The 22,048-nt window shown below is 46.4% G+C and overlaps 1 protein-coding gene across 1 annotated transcript in view; it reads right to left on the reverse strand.

Moving 5' to 3' along the window:
* LOC144372366 (mitotic spindle assembly checkpoint protein MAD1-like) overlaps positions 1–22,048 on the reverse strand; it is a 267,846-nt gene that overhangs the window by 59,091 nt on the left and 186,707 nt on the right. Inside the window, exon 12 of the mRNA XM_078035764.1 lies at positions 19,290–19,346. Coding sequence (XP_077891890.1) covers positions 19,290–19,346 — 57 coding nt within the window. The remainder of the gene's footprint in view (positions 1–19,289; positions 19,347–22,048) is intronic.

Consider the following 22,048-nt stretch of genomic DNA (forward strand, 5'->3'; position numbering starts at 1 on the left):
GACAGCCAGCTCGTTGCTCTGAAGTGGTCCTTGGTGCCACCCTAGGGAGGAGGCCTCTGCAGAGCAGAGTGACTAAGCTCCAAAGGGATGGATAGTGTTGTACTGTCAGAGTTGGAAGGTCTGGGGTAGGTACATGGCCACTGACAGATAAGTCCTGAGCCAACTGTGCCTCTGCTCTAGGGCAGCAGAAGGCAGAGCCGTCGAGACTTGGAGGAAGCCAGTACTGAGAGGTGAAACAGAATAAAATCAACAGCAGTGCATGTCTAGAAGCAGTGCTACCTGGCACATGGAGGAGTGCCAACAGGCTTTAAGGGGGTTCCTGCCACCCCATCCGCCCTCGAAGAACAATGGCTCCAGGGCCTGATGAGTGAAGTCGGTGCACATGTGCTTCCACTGACTCTGATGCTTGACCAGAATCAATGAGGTGCCTCCTCCCTAGAACAGCAGGTAAGAAGCGAGGGTCTGCAGCTAACTTCCTGCCTGCTGGATGCAGGACAATGAAATCTACCTAGGAGAAGCAACTGAACATGAAAGCCCCTATGGAAAGGAGCTTCCCCACCAAGCAGTTGCTCTAATCCGGAGGCTCCATGTCCTTGGAAGACCTTGCATGCATAGGTTACCCTGGCAAGGGCTCTCTGGAGCTTAGTGGCAGTTGACACAGGCATCCACATGGCCCCATGCTCCCTGGTTGGAGGGAAAGCCCAGGTGCACAAGGATCAAGCAACACTGGGACTGCGGAGCAGTGTGGAGGGCAAGACGTGCCCGGGAGGAGCTGCTGGCAGGGCTCAGGAACGAAGGCAAGTGACTCTGGAAAAGCTGGCAGGGCAGGCTCTTCAGAGAAAGGAGAACTGCTCCTGCACCAGGCAGGGTCACCTGCCCTCTCCGAGACACTCCACCCCAAGAGGGAGCTCAGGACAGTGAGTGAGGGGCCTGGGGGCTTGAGCAGCATAGCAGAGGAGAAGTGCTGAAGGCTGACACAGCATGAAACTGGTAGCTGGAAAAGAGCTGAGCAGAGAGCGCCACCAAAGGTGCCCAGAGTTGAAATCACAAAGCACTGAGTACCTAGAACTAGGATGAGGGCAAGACCCGCCCCTTGGTGGAATTACTCCCAGCTTTCTAAAGATAAATTAACCAATTCTTCTTTTTGTGATTATAGACTAAATCTTTTTACCTTTTGTCTGGTAGAATCCACAGGGGTTCTTTCTGCTAAAGCATACACCTTCTCCTCCTCTCTCCTCTCCCTCCCCTAAGCCCAGCAGGGGTTATAAACAAGCAACCTGCCAGCAAAAGGAACTACAAACACCTGGGAGTGCATCTGCCAAGGGACACACACCAGAAGTACACCTAACAGAGGGGCAAGAACCTCCAGGTGGAGGGAAGGACAGAGAGGCCAACATGGGGAAGAAGCACATGAGGTGTCCATACTGCAAAGACCTCATGGGAGTCAGCCCATGGGTTACACAATTCCAACAGGGTTTCTAGGAACCCTGGGAAGCTGAATCTGAAGTTCACTTGAAAGAGAAACCATGAGGATGCCTAGGGCGATTCTGCAAAAGAAAACCACAGAAAGGTCTCACAGAATAGACACCACACACAGCATAGGGCTCTGCCACTCAGAATCTATGTCCTGGCGGCAGGGCTCCTTCCACAAGGGAACTTTTCTTCTACTTTTCTGAAGGTGAGTGGGGATCCACCTACCTTCTATGGCTAAGGGCCAGAAATTAAGCCACTGGAAACTTATTTTCTGGGCTAAGGTTACAACTTCAGACTACTGTTTCTAAAGTGCACCCTTGCAAGGTGACAGGGTCTTGGACCTTTGCTGACCTGATGGGAAGAGACAGAGGTGCATGGACAACCTGCTCCTAAATGTCCACATCTAATCAGTCAGCTGCTGGCCTGGCCCTGGCCCGTGCTCGGAGGCTGAGTTCTACTAGATCCCCCATTTCTGTGGAGCTCACAGGACACTTGGAAATGGCACCTCATGGCTGCAGTACAGGGTTCCCAGGGTTTGGAGGCACCTGGGACTGAGCTCCAGCAGGCTATCTCCTAACTATGTAAACATGGGCACATCACAGTCCTCACTGAGCCTGTTCCCTCCTCGGAATAATTGGAACCACAATTTGACCAACTTACGGGTTTGCCAGGAGGGTCATGGTAAAATAAGCCACACAGAGCACTGAGTATGTGACTGGAACAAAATGTGCAGCAGCAAACACTAGCTACCCTAAGATCACTGTGCCTAGGAAAATGCGATGGTGAGATGATGGTGGTGGTGATGACAATCATGTCCCACAAAGGCAGTATGAAAAAAGCGTGTCTGCATCAAAAAAATTGTGCACCATGATCAAGTAGGATTCATCCCTGGGATGCAAGGATGGTTCAATATACGGAAATCAATAAATGTTATTCACCACATCAATAGACTTAAAGATAAGAACCATACGATCATCTCGATAGATGCAGAGAAAGCATTCGACAAAGTACAGCATCCCTTTATGTTCAAAACATTAGAAAAACTAGGGAGAACAGGAACTTACCTTGACATTGTAAAAGCTGTCTATGCTAAGCCTCAGGCTAGCATCATTCTGAATGGAGAAAAGTTGAAGGCATTCCCTCTAAAATCTGGAACAAGACAGGGATGCCCTCTCTCACCACTTCTATTTAATTTAGTCCTTGAAATACTAGCCAGAGCAATTAGACAGACAAAAGAGATTAAAGGCATAAAAATAGGAAAAGAAGAACTTAAATTACCACTATTTGCGGATGACATGATTCTATACCTAGAAGACCCAAAAGGGTCTACAGAGAAACTACTAGAACTCAGGGCTGGGGATGTGGCTCAAGCGGTAGCGCGCTCGCCTGGAATGCATGCGGCCCGGGTTAGATCCTCAGCACTGTTGAGAGCCACAGCCAAAGGGGCCCCAGCAAACTTCCAGCTGCCAGCAAGCTTCAGACTGCCCCAGCAACATCTAGCTGATTGGCTCCTCTGCGGTGATGTTCATTGGGCTGTTTCCCTGCCCTTCAGACTGCCAGCTGATGATTGGCTCACAGCGGCCCCAGCAACATCTAGCTGATTGGCTCCTCCACGGAGCTGCTCATTGGGTGACTTCTTTGGCTCTGCTCACGCAACCCAGCCAATCGGCCTCAAGAGAGGAGGATTGTGGGAGGTTGAGAGGCTGGTGTGGGGGGGAGAGGCTTGTGGAAGCCGGTGGTGGCAGTTGGGCTCTGAGGGTTTTTCCCTGGAGCTGTTTTGTTTGGCGTTTGTAGTTCTAAAAATAAAGTTAGTTTCCTTTTGACAAGTGGCTCCTGATTTGTGCCAAGCCAGACTTCGGCATTTGGTGGCTCGCACGGGGAGCAACTGAGGGTAAGTAAACTGCTCGCCCCTGAGGGCATGGCGAGAGGATGGGGAGCCATTCTAAGTCTCCTCTTTTGTTTTGCTTCGTTTTTGTTTTAACTTTCCTGTCCCTGGAGATGAGTAAGAGGGAAGAAAAACCACTCACATCTGAGGAAAAACTATTTGCGTTTGAGGAACAGATAGGGAGAAAGGACGGATACATATGTCAGGAGGATAGAAAGGCTGTTATAATGATTTTGTGTGGTTCCCTTTTTATTGGATTCTGTCTCGGTTTTATTTGCTGTTATCTTGCTGGGTTGTATTATAGTAGAAATACGGGATCAGCAATTAGTAAAAAACAAACCGAAAGAGTGTTAAGTAAATTGTTAAAGGAAGGAAGCTTCCCAGTAAAATCAAGAGCAGTCAGGGCATACGTTGATATAATACAAGAATATAGCCCATGGCTTTTTAAGGAGGAGTTGTTAGATATATCACAATGGAACCATCATGGTGAAGATTTAAAAAGAATAGAAAAGAACAGCCCAGGGACTCTGCCAGTTGGCACATTGACATTGTGGACGTACATATCTGATTTGCTTAGTCCAAAGCCTTCAGTTCAGACAGAGGTAGAGGAAGAAGAAGACATATTGATTCAAGTAGAAGAGGAAGTCTCTCAAGTTAGTCAGACAGAGGAAAAGATTCAAGTAAAAGCTCGAGCTAGTCAGAAAGAGGAAAAGATTCAAGTAAAAGAGAAGGTCTTTCGAGATAGTGAGACAGAGGAAGAAAGTTTAGAGCAGAAAAATCTATCAGGGGAAAAGTTAAAACAGGAGACTGCTAATAAGACCCTTTTATTAGAGAGCGTAAGTGTCCAACCAACAGCACCGCCTCTACAGGAGACTGCTACTAACAGCATTCTATCACCAGAGGGCGTAAGTGTTCAACCAACAGCGCCACCTCTACAGGAGACTGCTACTAACAGCACTCTATCACCAGAGGGCATAAGTGTCCAATCAACAGCACCACCTCCATATGCTAAGAGACTCCCAACCCCCGCAGTTGATAGTTTGGATCCTGAGACAGGATCTCAAGTATGCCCTGTATTTGAGGTAGGAGGGCAGCGAACTTACCAGGGTTTAAATTTCAAATCAGTGAAGGAGCTAAAAGAGGCTGTAACAACCTATGGTCCTCAAGCACCCTTCACTGTAAGCTTGGTCGAATCCATTACCAACTTAAGCATGACGCCAGCAGATTGGGCTAGTTTGTGTAAAGCTGTGCTAAATGGAGGACAATACCTGTTATGGAAGGTTGCCAATGAGGAATTTTGCAAGGAGACGGCTAGTCGAAATGCAGCAGCTGGTTATCCTCAGAGAAATCTAGATATGTTGTTAGGAAAGGGACCTTATGAGGATCGGCAGCAACAACTTGCATATGATCCTGGTGTATATTTACAAATTGCTGTAGATGCAGTTAGGGCATGGAAGACTTTACAAGAACCTGGAGGTTTACAAGGTCAATTATCTAAGATAATACAAGGAGCTAATGAACCTTACGCTGAATTTGTAGATAGGCTTATTCAAACAGCTACCAGAGTTTTTGGGAATACAGAACAAGCAATGCCATTTATAAAACAACTGGCTTATGACCAAGTGAATCGTTGGTGTAGAGATATCATTAGACCATGGAAACATGAAGATTTAAACACATATATTAAATTATGTAGAGACATTAATGAACAAGGGCAAATTGTGGCAGCTGCAGTAAAACAAGCTTTAGATGCCAGAGACATTAATGAACAAGGGCAAATTGTGGCAGCTGCAGTAAAACAGGCTTTAGATGCCAGAGACATTAATGAACAAGGGCAAATTGTGGCAGCTGCAGTAAAACAGGTTTTAGATGCCAGAGACATTAATGAACAAGGGCAAATTGTGGCAGCTGCAGTAAAACAGGCTTTAGATGCCAGGCCAAGAACATGCTACAATTGTCAACAAACAGGACATTTTAAAAGGAATTGCCCCATAGGAGGAGGGTTTAACAAAACTAGGTATCAAACAAGTAGAATACCGGGTATTTGCCCACGATGCCGTAGAGGGAGACATTGGGCTAATGAATGCCGTTCTCAAACCACCATAGAGGGTACTCCATTATATTGGGCTAATGAATACCGTCCTCAAACCACCATAGAGGGTACTCCATTATCAAAAAACGAACAAGGACAAGGTGTTTATCCACAATATCGTGGACAAAGGCATCGGGCTCCGTTGCCAAAAAATGGACAGGGGGCCCCAATGCTCCAGGGCCCCAAACCACAAATATACGGAGCACTGGAGGAACCCAGCAACCCCAGCAACCCCATCAGGGTAGTGCCCAGCACATCAGATCCCTCATCAGACAAACCAGAGGGAGCGCAGGGTTGGACATCTGCGCCTCCACCAAATCAGTACTAACTCCAGAGATGGGAGTTCAAATCATTCCCACAGGGGTAAAAGGACCTCTTCCCAAAGGAACAGTAGGCTTATTATTGGGACGCAGCTCTTCTACTCTAAAAGGACTTTTGATAAGTCCTGGGGTAATTGATTCCAATTATGAAGGTGAAATAAAAATTATAGCCAGTTCTCCAAAGGGTATATCAGTAATTTCACCAGGAGATAGAATAGCACAGTTACTAATAATACCAAGCCTACATGATAAATTTTCCAGTCATGTTGTAGAAAGAGGTTCCAAGGGATTAGGCTCCACAGGTGTAGATTGGGCTATGCTTTCTTTAAATTTAGATTCTCGCCCCATGCTAAAACTAAATATTCAAGGACATGAATTTAATGGGCTACTGGATACAGGTGCAGATCTTAGCATCATCTCTCGTCAAGAATGGCCAAAACATTGGCCATTACAACAAGCCACTCAATCGCTTCGAGGCCTAGGAGTGGCGACTAATCCCGATAGAAGTGCAATGCTATTAGATTGGAAGGATCCTGAAGGATGTGAAGGAACTATACAGCCATATGTATTGGATCATCTTCCCGTAAATTTATGGGGACGAGATGTCTTAGATCAATTAGGTTTGACATTAACAAATAATATCAATCAAAATGCACCCACTATTATGGCTAGACAAGGTTTTAGGAAAGGAAAAAGATTAGAAAGACAAGAACAATGTATAGCAGCACCAATACAAATAGATCAAAGAACAGACAGACATGGGTTGGATTTTCACAAAGGGCCACTGAGACAATAAAAATTACATGGAAATCAGAAAGACCAGTATGGGTTCCTCAGTGGCCCTTGACTAAAGAAAAGACACAAGTAGCCCATGATCTGGTCAAACAACAATTAGCGGAAGGACATATACAACCTTCTGTATCTCCCCATAATACTCCCATTTTTGTCATCAAAAAGAAATCTGGTAAATGGAGACTACTGCAAGATTTAAGAGCCATTAACAATGAAATGGTCATTATGGGACCTGCTCAATCGGGGATTCCTCAATTGTCTGCTTTGCCAAAAACTTGGTATGTTTTAGTTATAGATATTAAAGATTGTTTTTTTTCAATTCCAATTCATCCTGAGGATAGTCCACGTTTTGCATTTACTATCCCTGCACTAAATCATGAAGGTCCTGATCAGAGATATGAATGGAAAGTACTCCCTCAAGGGATGGCTAACAGCCCAACTATGTGTCAAATTTATGTTAACAAAGTAATCCAGCCACTTAGAAATCAAAATCCTGAACTACAAATATTTCACTATATGGATGATGTGTTATTGGCACACAAAGCTAAAAACACATTGCTAGAATGTTATGCCACACTTACAAACTTATTAAAAAATTATAATCTAGAGATAGCAATAGATAAAGTACAATTAAATTTTCCAATTAATTATTTAGGAGTTCTATTATCCTCAACCATGGTCCGTCCACCAAAAATTCAAATACGAGTTGATCAACTCAAATCACTTAATGACTTTCAAAAGCTATTAGGAGACATAAATTGGATAAGGCCTTATCTAGGTATTCCAACAGGAGAATTGGGACCTTTATTTGATATCCTAAAAGGTCCATCAGATCCAAATTCACCCCGAATGTTAACGCCTGAAGCAAGAAAGGCATTAAAAATCATTGAAACATATATGGAAAATATGCATTTGGATAGAATTGATATAAGTTTGCCTTTATTATTTATTGTACTACCAACAAAAATATTCCTACAGGAGTATTTTGGCAAGAAGGTCCATTATTATGGATACATTTATCTTATTCTCCTAACACTATTCTTACTAGGTATCCTGAGGCTGTAGGACAATTAATACTCAAAGGAATAAAAACAGCAAAGGCAGTGTTTGGAATTTCTCCCCATAAAATTATTACTCCATATACTATGAATCAAATTGATGAATTAGCTAATGAGTTAAATACTTGGGCAATAATAATGTGCAAATCTAATGTTTCATTTGATAACCACTTACCATCTAATCCTTTATTGTCTTTTTGGTCATTGCATCCTGTAATTTTTCCAAAAATGACAAGAAAAACACCTATCATGAATGCTCCAAATATATTCACTGATGGGTCAAATAATGGTACAGCAGCAATAGTTACACCTGATCAAACTTTTACATTTTTAGTACCCAAACAATCAGCTCAAAAGGTAGAGCTTAATGCAGTATTACAAACTTTTGTGATGTTTAAAGATTCTGTATTTAATTTATTTTCTGATAGCCAGTATATAGTTAATGCTATAGTATCCCTTGAAGATGCTGGTAGAATTTCCCCTTCTTCTACTGTTTTCTCTTTGTTTTCCACTATACAAAGTTTAATCTGGGACAGAAAAGATCCATTCTTTATAGGACATATCAGGTCACATACAGGATTGCCTGGAGCCCTTAGTTTGGGCAATGATTTAGCAGATAAAACTACACGTGACATACATATTTTCTCTATACTAGAAGAAGCTATAAATTTTCATGAAAGATTCCATGTCAATGCTAATACTTTACAAAAGCGTTTTAAAATAACTAAGGAACAAGCTAGACAAATAATAAAACAATGTCAAAATTGTGTGACCTTTTTACCACAAGTTAATCTTGGAGTCAATCCTAGAGGATTGATGCCTAACCATATTTGGCAGATGGACGTCACACACTTGCCAGAATTTGGAAAATTAAAATATTTGCATGTTACAGTTGATACTTCTTCTGGATTTTTGATGGGCTCCCTTCATGCCGGTGAAAAAACTAAAGATGTTATAGCTCATTGCTTACAAAATTTTGCCACTGTGGGCATTCCAAAACAGTTAAAAACAGATAATGCCCCTGGTTATACGTCTACTTCTTTTAAACAATTTTGCTCATCATTTGGCATTACTCATATAACAGGAATCCCATACAATCCACAGGGACAAGGCATAGTTGAAAGAGCTCATCAAACTATTAAAATGTATTTATTAAAGCAAAAAGATGGAATTGGGAAGGGGTATATATTCCCCAAAGATAAACTTAAAATAACCCTTTTTACTCTAAACTTTTTAAATTTGGATTCATCAGGACTTAGTGCTGCAGAAAGGCATATGTGTCCAAAAAATGTACATAAGCCCAAGGTACTTTGGAAAGATATTCTAACAGGACAATGGAAAGGTCCTGACCCAGTAATTGTCTGGAATCGGGGGTCTGTTTGTGTGTTTCCACAGGAAGAACAGCAGCCAATTTGGATTCCAGAGAGATTAACCAAGGTTCTGACCCAGAACAGCAGCCGATTTGGATTTCAGAGAGATTAACCAAGGTTCTGACCCAGTGATTGTCTGGAGTCGGGGGCCTGTTTGTGCGTTTCCACAGGGAGAACAGGAGCTGATTTGGATTCCGGAGAGATTAACTAAAATCCTGACCCAGTGATTGTCTGGAGTCGGGGGTCTGTTTTTGTGTTTCCACAGGGAGAACAGCAGCCGATTTGGATTCCAGAGAGATTAACTAAAGCGATTTCTACAGACCAAAAAGAAGATGATTTAGCTCAAATCCATAATAGCTGATATCCAAAACTCCAATTTGGCTATCCTTACATCTGCAACAGAACCAGGATGCTTTTTTCAATATCTATTTTATTATTGCCCTTTCCCATATCATGAAGTTCTATTTTATTTTTTTGAGCTCATACAGACCTAGGTTAATGTTTTGCTGATCAGTTCTATTTTTTTTTGACTATAGAGTTTTTAAACATTGCAATAGAGATTTTACCTGTAAAAAGTTATAAGGCCTTTACTATTATGTTATGTGTTGTATGTATTATATTATGTGTGCACACTTGTGTTTTGTGTTATATGTTTGAATGTACGTATGTCCAATGTACGTATTTCCATATATCATATATGATGAGCGCTCATGAAAAGATGGATCCAAATATTTTTTTTTATTCACGTGATTTAAATGGTTTAATTTAAATTGGGTAAATAACTGTTAAGAATTGTTTTAATATGTAAACAAAAAAGGAGGTTAACAGATCTGTTTATTTACTCTCACCTTTCGTTTTCATTATATTTAATAATTCTCTTCACTATAATGTAAATTGTTAAGAAAATTGTTTTCTTTTAGTGCCTTCTGAAATGTTACCTAATTTTTTCTTTAGCCATTATTGCCAGAATTTCTATCTTCAGATGAAGATAATATAAATTGTTAAGAAAATTGTTTTCTTTTAGTGTCTTCTGGAATGTTACCTAATTTTTTCTTTAGCCATTATTGCCAGAATTTCTATCTTCATCCCAGTGCCGATGAAGATAATATAAATTGTTAAGAAAATTGTTTTCTTTTAGTGTTTTCTGGAATGTTACCTAATTTTTTCTTTAGTCATTATTGCCAGAATTCCTATCTTCATCCCTGTGCCGGTGAAGACAAAGAAAAAACTAATCTACAGTTTCTGCAATAGCCATCACTGAACTGCTTACAGAACTTGCACTGAACTGCTTACAGAACTATGTGTCACTTGTATGCATTGTGAACTATCTGTTGGTGCAGCGACTTGTGGTAGTGTTGGGGTATTTTTGCTGATGATATCATCGGTGGTACAATTTTCCCAAAAGGAGCCGTCAATTGACTTGGTATATCTTCCTGCCTTCTGCTTGTCATGATCATTCAGCTAAAATTTGGGGGTCAACAGAGGTGAGGCAAAGAACCTCACCACCCCCCCACCCCACCCCCCCCCGCTGAGACCTCTCCACAGGTGTGGCTGTATACTGGACCGGTAGTCAATGACGGGTAAGATCCAATTACAATGGTACCAACCTAAGACAGGAGGCTGACCCTGAGGTCAGCTCATCCGAAGACGGGTAAGGACCATATGTATTGGACAACCTAAGGCAGGCACGGTCCCTAAGCCACATGCTTGTTGTTTAAACAGAGAGGGGGAGATGTTGAGAGCCACAGCCAAAGGGGCCCCAGCAAACTTCCAGCTGCCAGCAAGCTTCAGACTGCCCCAGCAACATCTAGCTGATTGGCTCCTCTGCGGTGATGTTCATTGGGCTGTTTCCCTGCCCTTCAGACTGCCAGCTGATGATTGGCTCACAGCGGCCCCAGCAACATCTAGCTGATTGGCTCCTCCACGGAGCTGCTCATTGGGTGACTTCTTTGGCTCTGCCCACGCAACCCAGCCAATCGGCCTCAAGAGAGGAGGATTGTGGGAGGTTGAGAGGCTGGTGTGGGGGGGAGAGGCTTGTGGAAGCCGGTGGTGGCAGTTGGGCTCTGAGGGTTTTTCCCTGGAGCTGTTTTGTTTGGCGTTTGTAGTTCTAAAAATAAAGTTAGTTTCCTTTTGACAAGTGGCTCCTGATTTGTGAACTTAAATTACCACTATTTGCGGATGACATGATTCTATACCTAGAAGACCCAAAAGGGTCTACAGAGAAACTACTAGAACTCAGGGCTGGGGATGTGGCTCAAGCGGTAGCGCGCTCGCCTGGAATGCATGCGGCCCGGGTTAGATCCTCAGCACCACATACAAACAAAGATGTTGTGTCTGCCGAGAACTAAAAAAATAAATAAATATTAAAAATTCTCTCTCTCTCTCTCCTCTCACTCTATCTTTTTAAAAAAAAATTTAAAAAAAGAAACTACTAGAACTAATAAATGAATTCAGCAAAGTGGCAGGATATAAAATCAACACGCATAAATCAAAGGCATTTCTGTATATCAGCAACAAATCTTCTGAAACGGAAATGAGGAAAAACACTCCATTCACAATACCCTCAAAAAAAATAAAATACTTGGTAATCAACCTAACAAAAGAGGTGAAAGATTTATACAATGAAAACTACAGAACCCTAAAGAGAGAAGTAGAAGAAGATCTTAGAAGATGGAAAAATATACCCTGTTCATGGATAGGCAGAACTAACATTATCAAAATGGCGATATTACCAAAAGTTCTCTATAGGTTTAATGCAATGCCAATCAAAATCCCAATGACATTTCTTGTAGAAATAGATAAAGCAATCATGAAATTCATATGGAAAAATAAAAGACCCAGAATAGCAAAAGCAATTCTAAGCAGGAGTGTGAATCAGGCAGTATAGTGATACCAGATTTCAAACTATATTACAGAGTAATAGATAAAAACAGCATGGTACTGGTACCAAAACAGGCGGGTGGACCAATGGTATAGAATAGAGGACACAGAGACTAATCCACAAAGTTACAACTATCTTATATTTGATAAAGGGGCTAAAAGCATGCAATGGAGGAAGGATAGCATCTTCAACAAATGGTGTTGGGAAAACTGGAAATCCATATGCAACAAAATGAAACTGAATCCCTTTCTCTCGCCATGCACAAAAGTTAACTCAAAATGGATCAAGGACCTTGACATCAAATCAGAGACTCTGCATCTGATAGAAGAAAAAGTTGGCTCCGATCTACATATTGTGGGGTCGGGATCCAAATTCCTTAATAGGACACCCATAGCACAAGAGTTAATAACAAGAATCAACAAATGGGACTTACTTAAACTAAAAAGTTTTTTCTCAGCAAGAGAAACAATAAGAGAGGTAAATAGGGAGCCTACATCCTGGGAACAAATTTTTACTCCTCACACTTCAGATAGAGCCCTAATATCCAGAGTATACAAAGAACTCAAAAAATTAGACAATAAGACAACAAATAACCCAATCAACAAATGGGCCAAGGACCTGAACAGACAGACACTTCTCAGAGGAGGATATACAATCAATCAACAAGTACATGAAAAAATGCTCACCATCTCTAGCAGTCAGAGAAATGCAAATCAAAACCACCCTAAGATACCATTTCACTCCAGTAAGACTGGCAGCCACTATGAAGTCAAACAACAAGTGCTGGCGAGGATGTGGAGAAAAGGGTACACTTGTACATTGCTGGTTGGACTGCAAATTGGTGCGGCCAATTTGGAAAGCAGTATGGAGATTCATGGGAAAGCTGGGAATGGAACCACCATTTCACCCTGCTATTGCCCTTCTCGGACTATTCCCTGAAGATCTTAAAAGAGCATGCTACAGGGATACTGCCACATTGATGTTCATAGCAGCACAATTCACAATAGCTAGACTGTGGAACCAACCCAGATACTCTTCAATAGATGAATGGATAAAAAAAATGTGGCATTTATACACCATGGAACATTATGCAGCACTAAAAAATGACAAAATCATGGAATTTGCAGGGAAATGGATGGCACTAGAGCAGATTATGCTTAGTGAAGCTAGTCAATCCCTGAAAAACAAATACCAAATGTCTTCTTTGATATAATGAGAGCAACTATGAACAGAGCAGGGAGGAAGAGCAGGAAGAAAAGACTAACATTAAACAGAGACATGAGATGGGAGGGAAAGGGTGAGAAAAGGGAAATTGCATGGAAATGAAGGGAGACCCTCGTTGCTATATAAAATTACATATAAGAGGTTGTGAGGGGAATGGGAAAATAAACAAGGAGAGAAATGAATTACAGTAGATGGGGTAGAGAGAGAAGACGTGAGGGAAGGGGAGGGGGATAGTAGGGGATAGGAAAGGTAGCAGAATACAATAATTACTAATAGGGCATTATGTAAAATTGTGGATGTGTAACCGACGTGATTCTGCAATCTGCATTTGGGGTAAAATTGGGAGTTCATAACCCACTTCAATCTAATGTATGAAATATGATATGTCAAGAGCTTTGTAATGTTGTGAACAACCAATTAAAAAAAAAGAGCATGTCTGCATGAAGGGAGGGACTAGCAGGGAAGAGGGATGGCGAAGTACATCTTCACCTGAAGGGACACCTGGGCTCTGCAACACTGAGCACATTCCAGGAGAAGGGACAGCACGAGAAGTGTGAGAAGAGGGCTACTCAGAGCAGGCAAGGGGCTGGGGGTCAGCGCAAGAGGGAGCGTGTATGGGTACGCCCTTGCCAGGTGGCAAGGACTAGGTGAAGACACAGGCTGGCCACACTCAAGATGAGAACATGCCAGACTGCTTGTCTACGTCCCAAATCCACGTGCTAAAATCTCACCCAGGGCGGTAGTCTCAGGAGGAACCTCTGGGAGATGATAAGATCCTGAAGGGTGACCAGTGCCCTCAAGGAAGGGGCCCAGGAGCTTGATCACCCCTCTCAACATACTAAGCAACAGCGAGAACCAGGGAGGAGCTTCACCAGACACTTAACCTTGGATATCCAGCCTCCAAAACTGCCAGCCTTATATTTCTTTAAGCCACCCAATGTGTGGCATTTTTGTTATAGCAGGGAGACAGTCCTGAGACACAGTCACAGCCTCCCTGAACCTTCAGAGTGAGATCCAGAAGAGGCACTTGGTAAATACTGCATCAGGTAAGTTTAGCCTGAATGCAAGAGGTGCTTAAAGGGAACCTGTTGTCTGCCTCAGTCTGTAAAAGTCCTCCCTCGCACCGAGGAGCCTTGACATGTACGCCAGAAATAAGACTAAAGGCAGAAGTCAGACTAATGGGCACAGGAAGAGAGCCCTGTGCCAGCTCCATGGCGCCCAATGAGGACCAGGCTACGGTCACCCCCAGCAATGCTGCACTAAGAGGCCTGGGTCTTTTCAAACGCACACATTCAGGCAGATTTGCCAGACATCCAAGGAACTTCCTCTCCCTCCAATTTGGGGACGAGGCAGTGAACGTTCAGGGAGCTACAACATGTATAATAGGAAAAATGAGAAATTATCCCCCATTTGTGCATGATATATCAAAGTGCATAAATGCATTCTACTGTCATGTATAACTAATTAAACAAACAACAATTAAAAATAAAATAAAGCTAAGAATAAAATGAAAACAAAGATTCTATGTCATACTTAAAAAAATAAAAATTAAAATAAATAGAAACTCAGCAAGCAAAGTGCCTGCCTGTGGCCACACTGCAGGGAGGGCTGCTCCTGTGTGCACGTGAGAGGCTCTAGGTGTGAAACGGGCACTCCGAGGATGGGAGGGAGGCCAGTGGAAGGAGGCCAGAGACTCAGACTTCAAACCTTTCTCCAGACTCACTTGGGACACACTTTGTGTGGCATAAAGTGAACTGGCTGCCCAAACCAGGGGACAGCCCTTAGCCTTCAGTGTCACCCATCCATCCTGCAGTCAGTTCTCCTCTAGAGCTCACCAACATCAATTTTCTCCAGCCTGGTGCCCAGTCACAAGCAGGACCTTCGCATAGAGTAACTGCTCTGCCAGTCTCCCTACCAGGAAGGGCTCACAGTTACTGGCTGGGCGGTGGGGGCCGAGCTGGCAGGTTGTGACAAGAGCAGAATCGTGATGGACAGGTAACAGTCACAAACACTGAAGAACCAGCTTGCTTCTGGTCCAAGATCCAACCTGGCATCAGCACCAAGGAGGACAGTGTACCAGCAAGGCCACCTAGGATGAGTCCAGCTCTTCCTTGCACATAACAAGAAGCCTGAGGCTCCAAGAAACCAAGTGGACCCCAGAGACGGCACACTCCTGCACATGAGGGCCCGATGCCTGGGGCCTTCACACAAGACACAGGGCTGCCTTACTGGAGGTCCCAGACGTGGGACCCTCTGTAGAACACTCTCTACCCAGGGCAAGCAGCCTCCGTACATGAAGGTGACTGTGGAGGGAGCAGACTAGGGTGACGGGAGGGCTGGTTGAGCCCTGGCTCTGCTGCAGCCACAGCACTTTCCTGGGACAGACTCACTTACCTCAGAGCTCTTGTGGGAGTGAGGAGTGAGGAGTAGGAGCCAAAGAAGAACCCCACTGGGGGAGACTGGAAACTGAGAGAAACAGATGCTTATTTACATCAAGCTGTGAGGGGTGTCATGCCTCTTAAACCAGAAAATAAACTCTCAATCCTCACTCTCTCAAGTATATAAAATATTTGAGGACTTTTTATAGTTGTGATGAAAACTTTCATCTCTTCAGCCACCACTAGCCATATCTAATTAGGATGAGGTGTGTTAGTGACAGGACTGTGGCCCGGGACTTCTTTCCTTGTGATATTAATTGCACTTAAAGAAAAAAGCATGAACTGTACTTATGTTCACTAATTAGTATGGTTTGCTGGTTAATAATGGGAAGTCAAACTGCCTTTGTCATGTCATCTGCAATTAGCTAGAGATGTTTAAAGTTCTCCTTTTCCTCCTGGCAGATGCGCTGAGAGAGGGGCTGCAGACATGGAGGTAGGGCTGCCTCCCCCAGCAGCCTTGGACACCCTTGCGTAAGGAGTTCTCCAGATGGGCCACCTGACCCCACTGTTGAGGGCCCAAGGTGCCAGATAGTACCCCAAAAGCCATCTCTGCCATAGGGAATGGGGGCCTCAGAGGCAGAGCTGGTGGCACAGTGAACTCTGGCTGCCTTTATCCACGCCCATCTCTGGATGAAGAGCTGGTCCTGTGGGTATGGCAGCAGCACTCTGGTATGTATTCTACTTCGAATTCCAGGAGTGAGGGGTTCTGGTTTAGCCAGGGGAATGAGACCTGGAGTCCACTCTGCAGAGCCCATGGCTGTGGCCTCAGACCCAAGGCAAGCAGGATGGAAGGGGTGGCCTTGAGGTCGACAGCTCTGTCCCCCTGCCCCACTGTGGTTCCCATGGCCCCTCTGCTCTGGACTTTTCTCCCCAGAGGAGGAGGAGCCAGCCAGAGATGTCAGCCTCATCCCCTGGGAGCCAGCACAGAAGAGACCACAAGTCAGAACAAAAGAACAAGGCTGGGAACACAAGCTAAATCCACAAAAGGAGCAGAGCAAGCCAGCAGCAAAGGGACCCAGAAGCGCAGGAAGCGGGAGGGTGGAGAGAGCATCCCACATGGCCTCGCTGAGAGGCGCCTAGAGAGGAAGGGCACAGAATGTCCTGTTGGGATCACCCAGGCAGCCTGGGCAATCTGGGGCCACCTGCTACACGGGGCTACTAAAATAATTAAAACTGAAAAGTCAATTTGAGTTTCAGTAGGACTAGCCATAGTAACACTCATGACCAGAGACTCCCCTAACAGCTGGCACAGATAAAGCACGTTCCCATGGAGAATAGCCCCATAGGATGGGGCTGCCTAGCCTGGGGTCTGTGGCTCAGGGGAAACCACCTAGCAGGCTCAGTGAGGACAGATAGTCCCTGCTGGAGAGGAGCCTGGGGCCAGTCACACAGCCCACAGGAAACAGTGGCAGAGTCAGGATCTGAACACAGATGGCCAGGCCCTGGGTTTCTCCCCTGCCTCCCCGCCCAGCCTCCCCAAGGGCAGCATGAGGCTTGACTTAGCAGCAGATACCCCTTGGTCCCAGGTGCGCTGGTGGGAAGGTCAGAGGTAAGAGCAGATGCTGTTCCCCTGGCCCCCAGGCACTGCCATGTCTTATTTTCCTTTTAACTAGAAAGAAGGAGAGAGAAGTAAAATAAACAAGAAGAAACAAGCTGAGGTCTGGGCAGTCAGAGGCAGAGAGAAAAACCTGCGGTCAACATTCATCTGAAGGAAACCCACATGAGGAACCTGTACCCTGTCCACCTGCACCCCAGGGACATGCCCGGTGCAAGGTGCAGAGCCTGCTCATGGAGGAGACCTGCAGCACCTGTGCCACAGGGGCTGCCCATGCCCACTCTGGCCTAAGGGCCCAAGAAGCTTCTATCTTCTCACCTCCCTGAGAAGAGACCCAGGGTTAGCAGTTTCTCCAAAGACACATGGAAACAGGGGAGGGCAGGGGTCAGGGTCAAGGCACTCCTGCTCCTGAGGAAAAATAGAGGGTCCAAATTCAAGGGCAGCAGTGAGTGACCAGCCAGCTGCTTAGTCATAAAGCCACAGGCCTGGCATGTGCTTAGCACAACTCATTTCTAATTCCTCTTGGCCTCGTGCACATTATGAAAACAAGGCCCTTGGGCTCATTTCAATTCAGGTCAACACCAAGGAAACCATGCATGTTGACACACAGAACATCAGGGTCTCCCTGGGGCTCAGTAAATGGATGCACCAGTCCTCAAGGAACACCCGGCCCCTACCTCAACCCTGGCTTCCTCAAAGTCAACGCGAAACAGGCCCTTGTTGAACTGCCTGGAGGACTCAGTTATTGAGGACAAAGTGTGGAATGTCCACAGGCCAAATAAGAGGGGGTAGAGCTGCCCACCATGATGCTGAAACCTGGCAGCCAGAGTTCGGAGGATGCCGCAGACTATGAACCGCAGTGCAGCAGCAGCCAGAGTGGATGCAGGAGGTTTCAGAAGAGGTGGTAAGACTGATGCTCCTGACGCTGAGCTGTGCTGCGGCCTGCCACCTGCCTCCTCACTGGCACCCAGATGTGGTTGGCCTGCAGCCCCACCCTGGCCCTCCTGGAAGGCTGCCTCAGCACAGCAGCGTGCTACTGCACCATCCACCATGAGGGCAAGGAGTCCTCCCAGGACCCCTTGCTGTCCCTCTACAGTTGACCTCCTGAGGCTTCAGGGCTGTTACCTAAGTGCTGCTATCCACATTCACTTCCGAAAAACCAGCCCTACCTGCCCTGGATGGCGCTTCTGGGGATCTCCAAGGGACAGCCTTCTCCCCTCATGGCTTCTCCTGATAGGGTCTGGGAAGGAGCCTCTCTCCCAGGAAACACTTCCTTCTCCAGGACTTGAAACAAAAGTGCCCCCTCGGAGCCCTGGCTCACAGCTTCTGCCTGGATACGAGGCCAGGATGCAGGAGTGCCCAGAAACAGGCTCCGCTCTGGTTCCCTCCAGCTTCATACTTGCTCCAGGATAGAAACGCCACCCAGGGCACAGGACTCCACTTAAACCTGGCGCAGGTCCTCAGGTTCTCTACAGCACCTGTGCCATTTTCCCTACAGCGAAGCCAGCCCTGCTTTCCATGGCCCTCCACCATCATCCTATCACCATCCTAATCCCCTGCCCCTCGGCCCTGGCCCCCTCTCCCTTTCCCTGCAGTCCTGTCTTCACTAGCAGCTCAGATCTTGCTGTTTATTCTCTGCGCAGTCACAGTTGGAACCCTCCACTGTGAGCCAGGAGGGCAGGAGCCTGTGCTGCTGGCTGCTGCATCCCCAGAGAAGCCAAGACTGTCCTTTAGTACTTGCTGAGTGGACAGTGAACATGCCAAGACTCCGCACAGCTTCCCACAGGCGTCTCCGCTCTGCTCAGCCCCATATCTGGGCTTCTGCCCAGCAGGGACTCAACCAGACCTCTCTGGGGCCAACCCCACCTGTGCTGCTAGGGCCAGCAGGAGCCCAGCCCCCACTGCATCTCCTCATGGCTCACCTGAGCATCTCTGGCATCACGCGTCCTTCAGCGCCTGCTGCACATGTGGGGCAGTGGGAGCTACCCAGCAGAGGCCAGCAGTCTGCTACTGGCACAACTGGAACTCACTTTCCATCACACCACTCTTCCATTCTCCACACCATTTCCAAAGACAGGGAAGGACGCATGCCTGCAGGACAAGCCCTGACAGGGATAGGACTCTAGACCCAGGATCAAAGCAGTAAACTGTGGGCGGCCCTTTGCCACACAGTGACAGCTGAGCACCATTTCAGGACTCACCATGTCAGCTCTCTGTTTCTGGCCTCCCAGTTCCTCCAGAGCCTGCGTCAACTGGGCCTGCAAAATAAGACCAGGATGGTCAGAGGCTGTGTGTGAGCACTCCCTCCCAGGGCTGCAGCAAGGACCCTCTCCCACCTTCACTGCAGCCTCCTCTCCCTGCTGGGCCAGCAGGGCTGGGAGTTGGGCAGCAGGCAGAAGACCAGGTCAGCCAGGGTTGATTGCCCCTGCAGACAGGACAGGATCCTTGTTTGATGAATGTAACCAAGTGAATAGTCTGGTAACATGACACCCAAAATCTGTCCCAAACCCTGCTGCTGGGTTATGCATGGAGATAGGAGACACTTGGCATGGGGTGCTCAGTGCCCTCAGTTGATGGAGGAAACCATCCACCTCCCTCTGGCACATGCACATTCTAGAGAAACTGACTGATGTAGTTGTGCTGATAGGCTACATGCCACACAAACCTAAAACTCCAGATAGCCTGTTCTGAGTGGGCCATGGAAAGGCCAAGCAAAGAAGCAGGGAGTTCTTGACCAGATGAGCCAAGGGTGGCTGTACTGGGCCTGAGGTGTACTCCTCTTGACCAAGAGCCTATGAGCACGAAGGCACCATGTCTGCCGTAGCTGTGGGGCTGACATCACCAGCTCCGACTCCAGCCAAGACCAGCATCCCTGAGGCTGCCTGGAACCTGCTGAAGCAATCTAGCAACAAGAAGCTGTCTATGTGAGGCCCAGCAGCAGTTCCTGAGGCCACCTGGGAAGAAGCACAGACTAATCCCAGAGTGGCAGCACAGGGACCCAGCCCTATGGGCATGGTTGGCCTCCAGAGACACACGTGGCCTCTTCACTGGCCATGTCCTCAGGTCAGGGTAAGATCACATAGTGAGAATAGATCACAGCCCCCACAGGCACTGTCCAGGCTGCCTCTAGTGGACAGGAAGCAACACATGGAGAAAGGGAGGATGCCGGCAAGGGAACATCCCTGCCCTAAAGCTAACAGCATGGGCTCTGTCTCTAAAGCCACCATAAAGTGACTCGACCGCATACAACTATGGTCATCTTCACAGAGCCAGGGAGAAAGCCCACCCGAGAAAGGCAGACTCCTTGTGCTGGAAGTTCTGCAAAAGGCTAAAAGGCTAGAGGAACCATCCCTCCAATTTGACTCCTGGGCAGCCACCTTCAGGAGGTAGCACCAACTGGACCTCCTCCTCGAGAGGCACCTGCAGACAGGGAGGGCAGCCGAGCACCTATGGAGGCTCCCAGCATGGCGACTCCTGACTGCTGTTAGCCACCTCTTCACAATCCTGGCAAAGAAGGAAAACTGAAGCCTAGAAGCCAAATCCCACTGCAAGCCTGATCAGTGGTCAGTGACCAGGGCAGGGGAGCTGGGGGCCAAAGTCCTGGGGCCTGTTCTCGGTGCACAACTCTTCCACTCTGCCCAGAGGAGGAGGCTGCTGTTTCTTGGGCAAGGGAAGCACAGCAGATGCTGACACCCCCACCACACTCCAAACATCTACAAAGCAATACAAAAACATAAGCTATGCGACAAAAAAGCGGGCAAGATGTACACTTCCCAGAACAGGAAACATATGACGGCGTACACTGGAAGGCAATTAACATGGGCAGTAATGAGAAAAATGCAAATCAGGACCAACAAGGAGACACAAAAACTGCAAAATTCAGAACTCCTAGTTACAATACTAGAAGTGGAAAGGACGTAAGTCAATGGAGTCTTGTCTGTGGACATGGGGAAGGAAAACTATTGGGAAAACAATTTGGTCTTAAATTTTAAATCTGCATAACCTATAAGTCAGTAATTCCACCCAAATATATATTCAAAGCAACTATTACACATGCTTTGACCACCCTACCTCTGTCCACTGGCCACTGAAAGATGGTGAGCAGCAGCTGCCTTTTCTGACTACAGTGCCCGCATCTGAGAGACAAACAGTGCCTGCTCGAGTACCAGCATCAGCAGGAACCCAGAAAGCTCCCCCAAATCAACAGACATGTCCCATCGATTACTACCAACTCCAGACAGAGCTGTGCCTCGGTAGGACAGTCAACCAGAACCAGACATCTGTGAATGTGCCATGTACATATGTGATGAGCACTGGGCGATATGTCACATCTTGTGGCTCAGTCAAGCACTTCTGGCAAAGAGGCCTCCTGAGCATGTGGCCTGGGCAAGCAGCAGGGTGAAAGGCACCTACTGGGGGGAAGAAAACATGGGCCTAATCAGGCCCTGTCTGCTCCACAGTGGAGGCCCTGTCAGTCAGCTTGTCCACATCTGGATAGTGACTAGATCCTTCCTAAGGTCCTGAATCTCGTTCACCTGAGGCACTTGAACAACAGGTTCAAGACCATCACCCCAACAGCCCTGTAGGGTCTGTGCAATAAGGACCCTCTCACCTTAGACAGACATATAGCAGCAGTCACCAGGAAAGGGCAGACAGGGGAGGCTCTTCTCCCCAAGCTCATGTGCAGTACCTTTAGCAATGCTGTTCCTGATGTGGTGGGGAGTCAGCAGAGACAGTGGGAGCTGGGCTCAGCTCCACAGTATCTCCTCCATGCTCTTAGGGGCATCTTCTTCTTGTGCCTTCTTCTTGCTGCCTCTGCAATGACCTCAGGAAATGAAGCCGGCCACACAGTCCATCTGCTGCTGCCTTCTCCTTAAAACTTCCTGCTAGGACCAGGCTGCCTTCTAAGCAGAAAAACCCCACCAAGGTATCTTGCCCACCAGCTGTTCCCTGAATGCCA

This window comes from Ictidomys tridecemlineatus (genome assembly GCF_052094955.1).
Source record: "Ictidomys tridecemlineatus isolate mIctTri1 chromosome 12 unlocalized genomic scaffold, mIctTri1.hap1 SUPER_12_unloc_7, whole genome shotgun sequence".
NCBI classification, from domain to species: Eukaryota; Metazoa; Chordata; class Mammalia; order Rodentia; family Sciuridae; genus Ictidomys; species Ictidomys tridecemlineatus.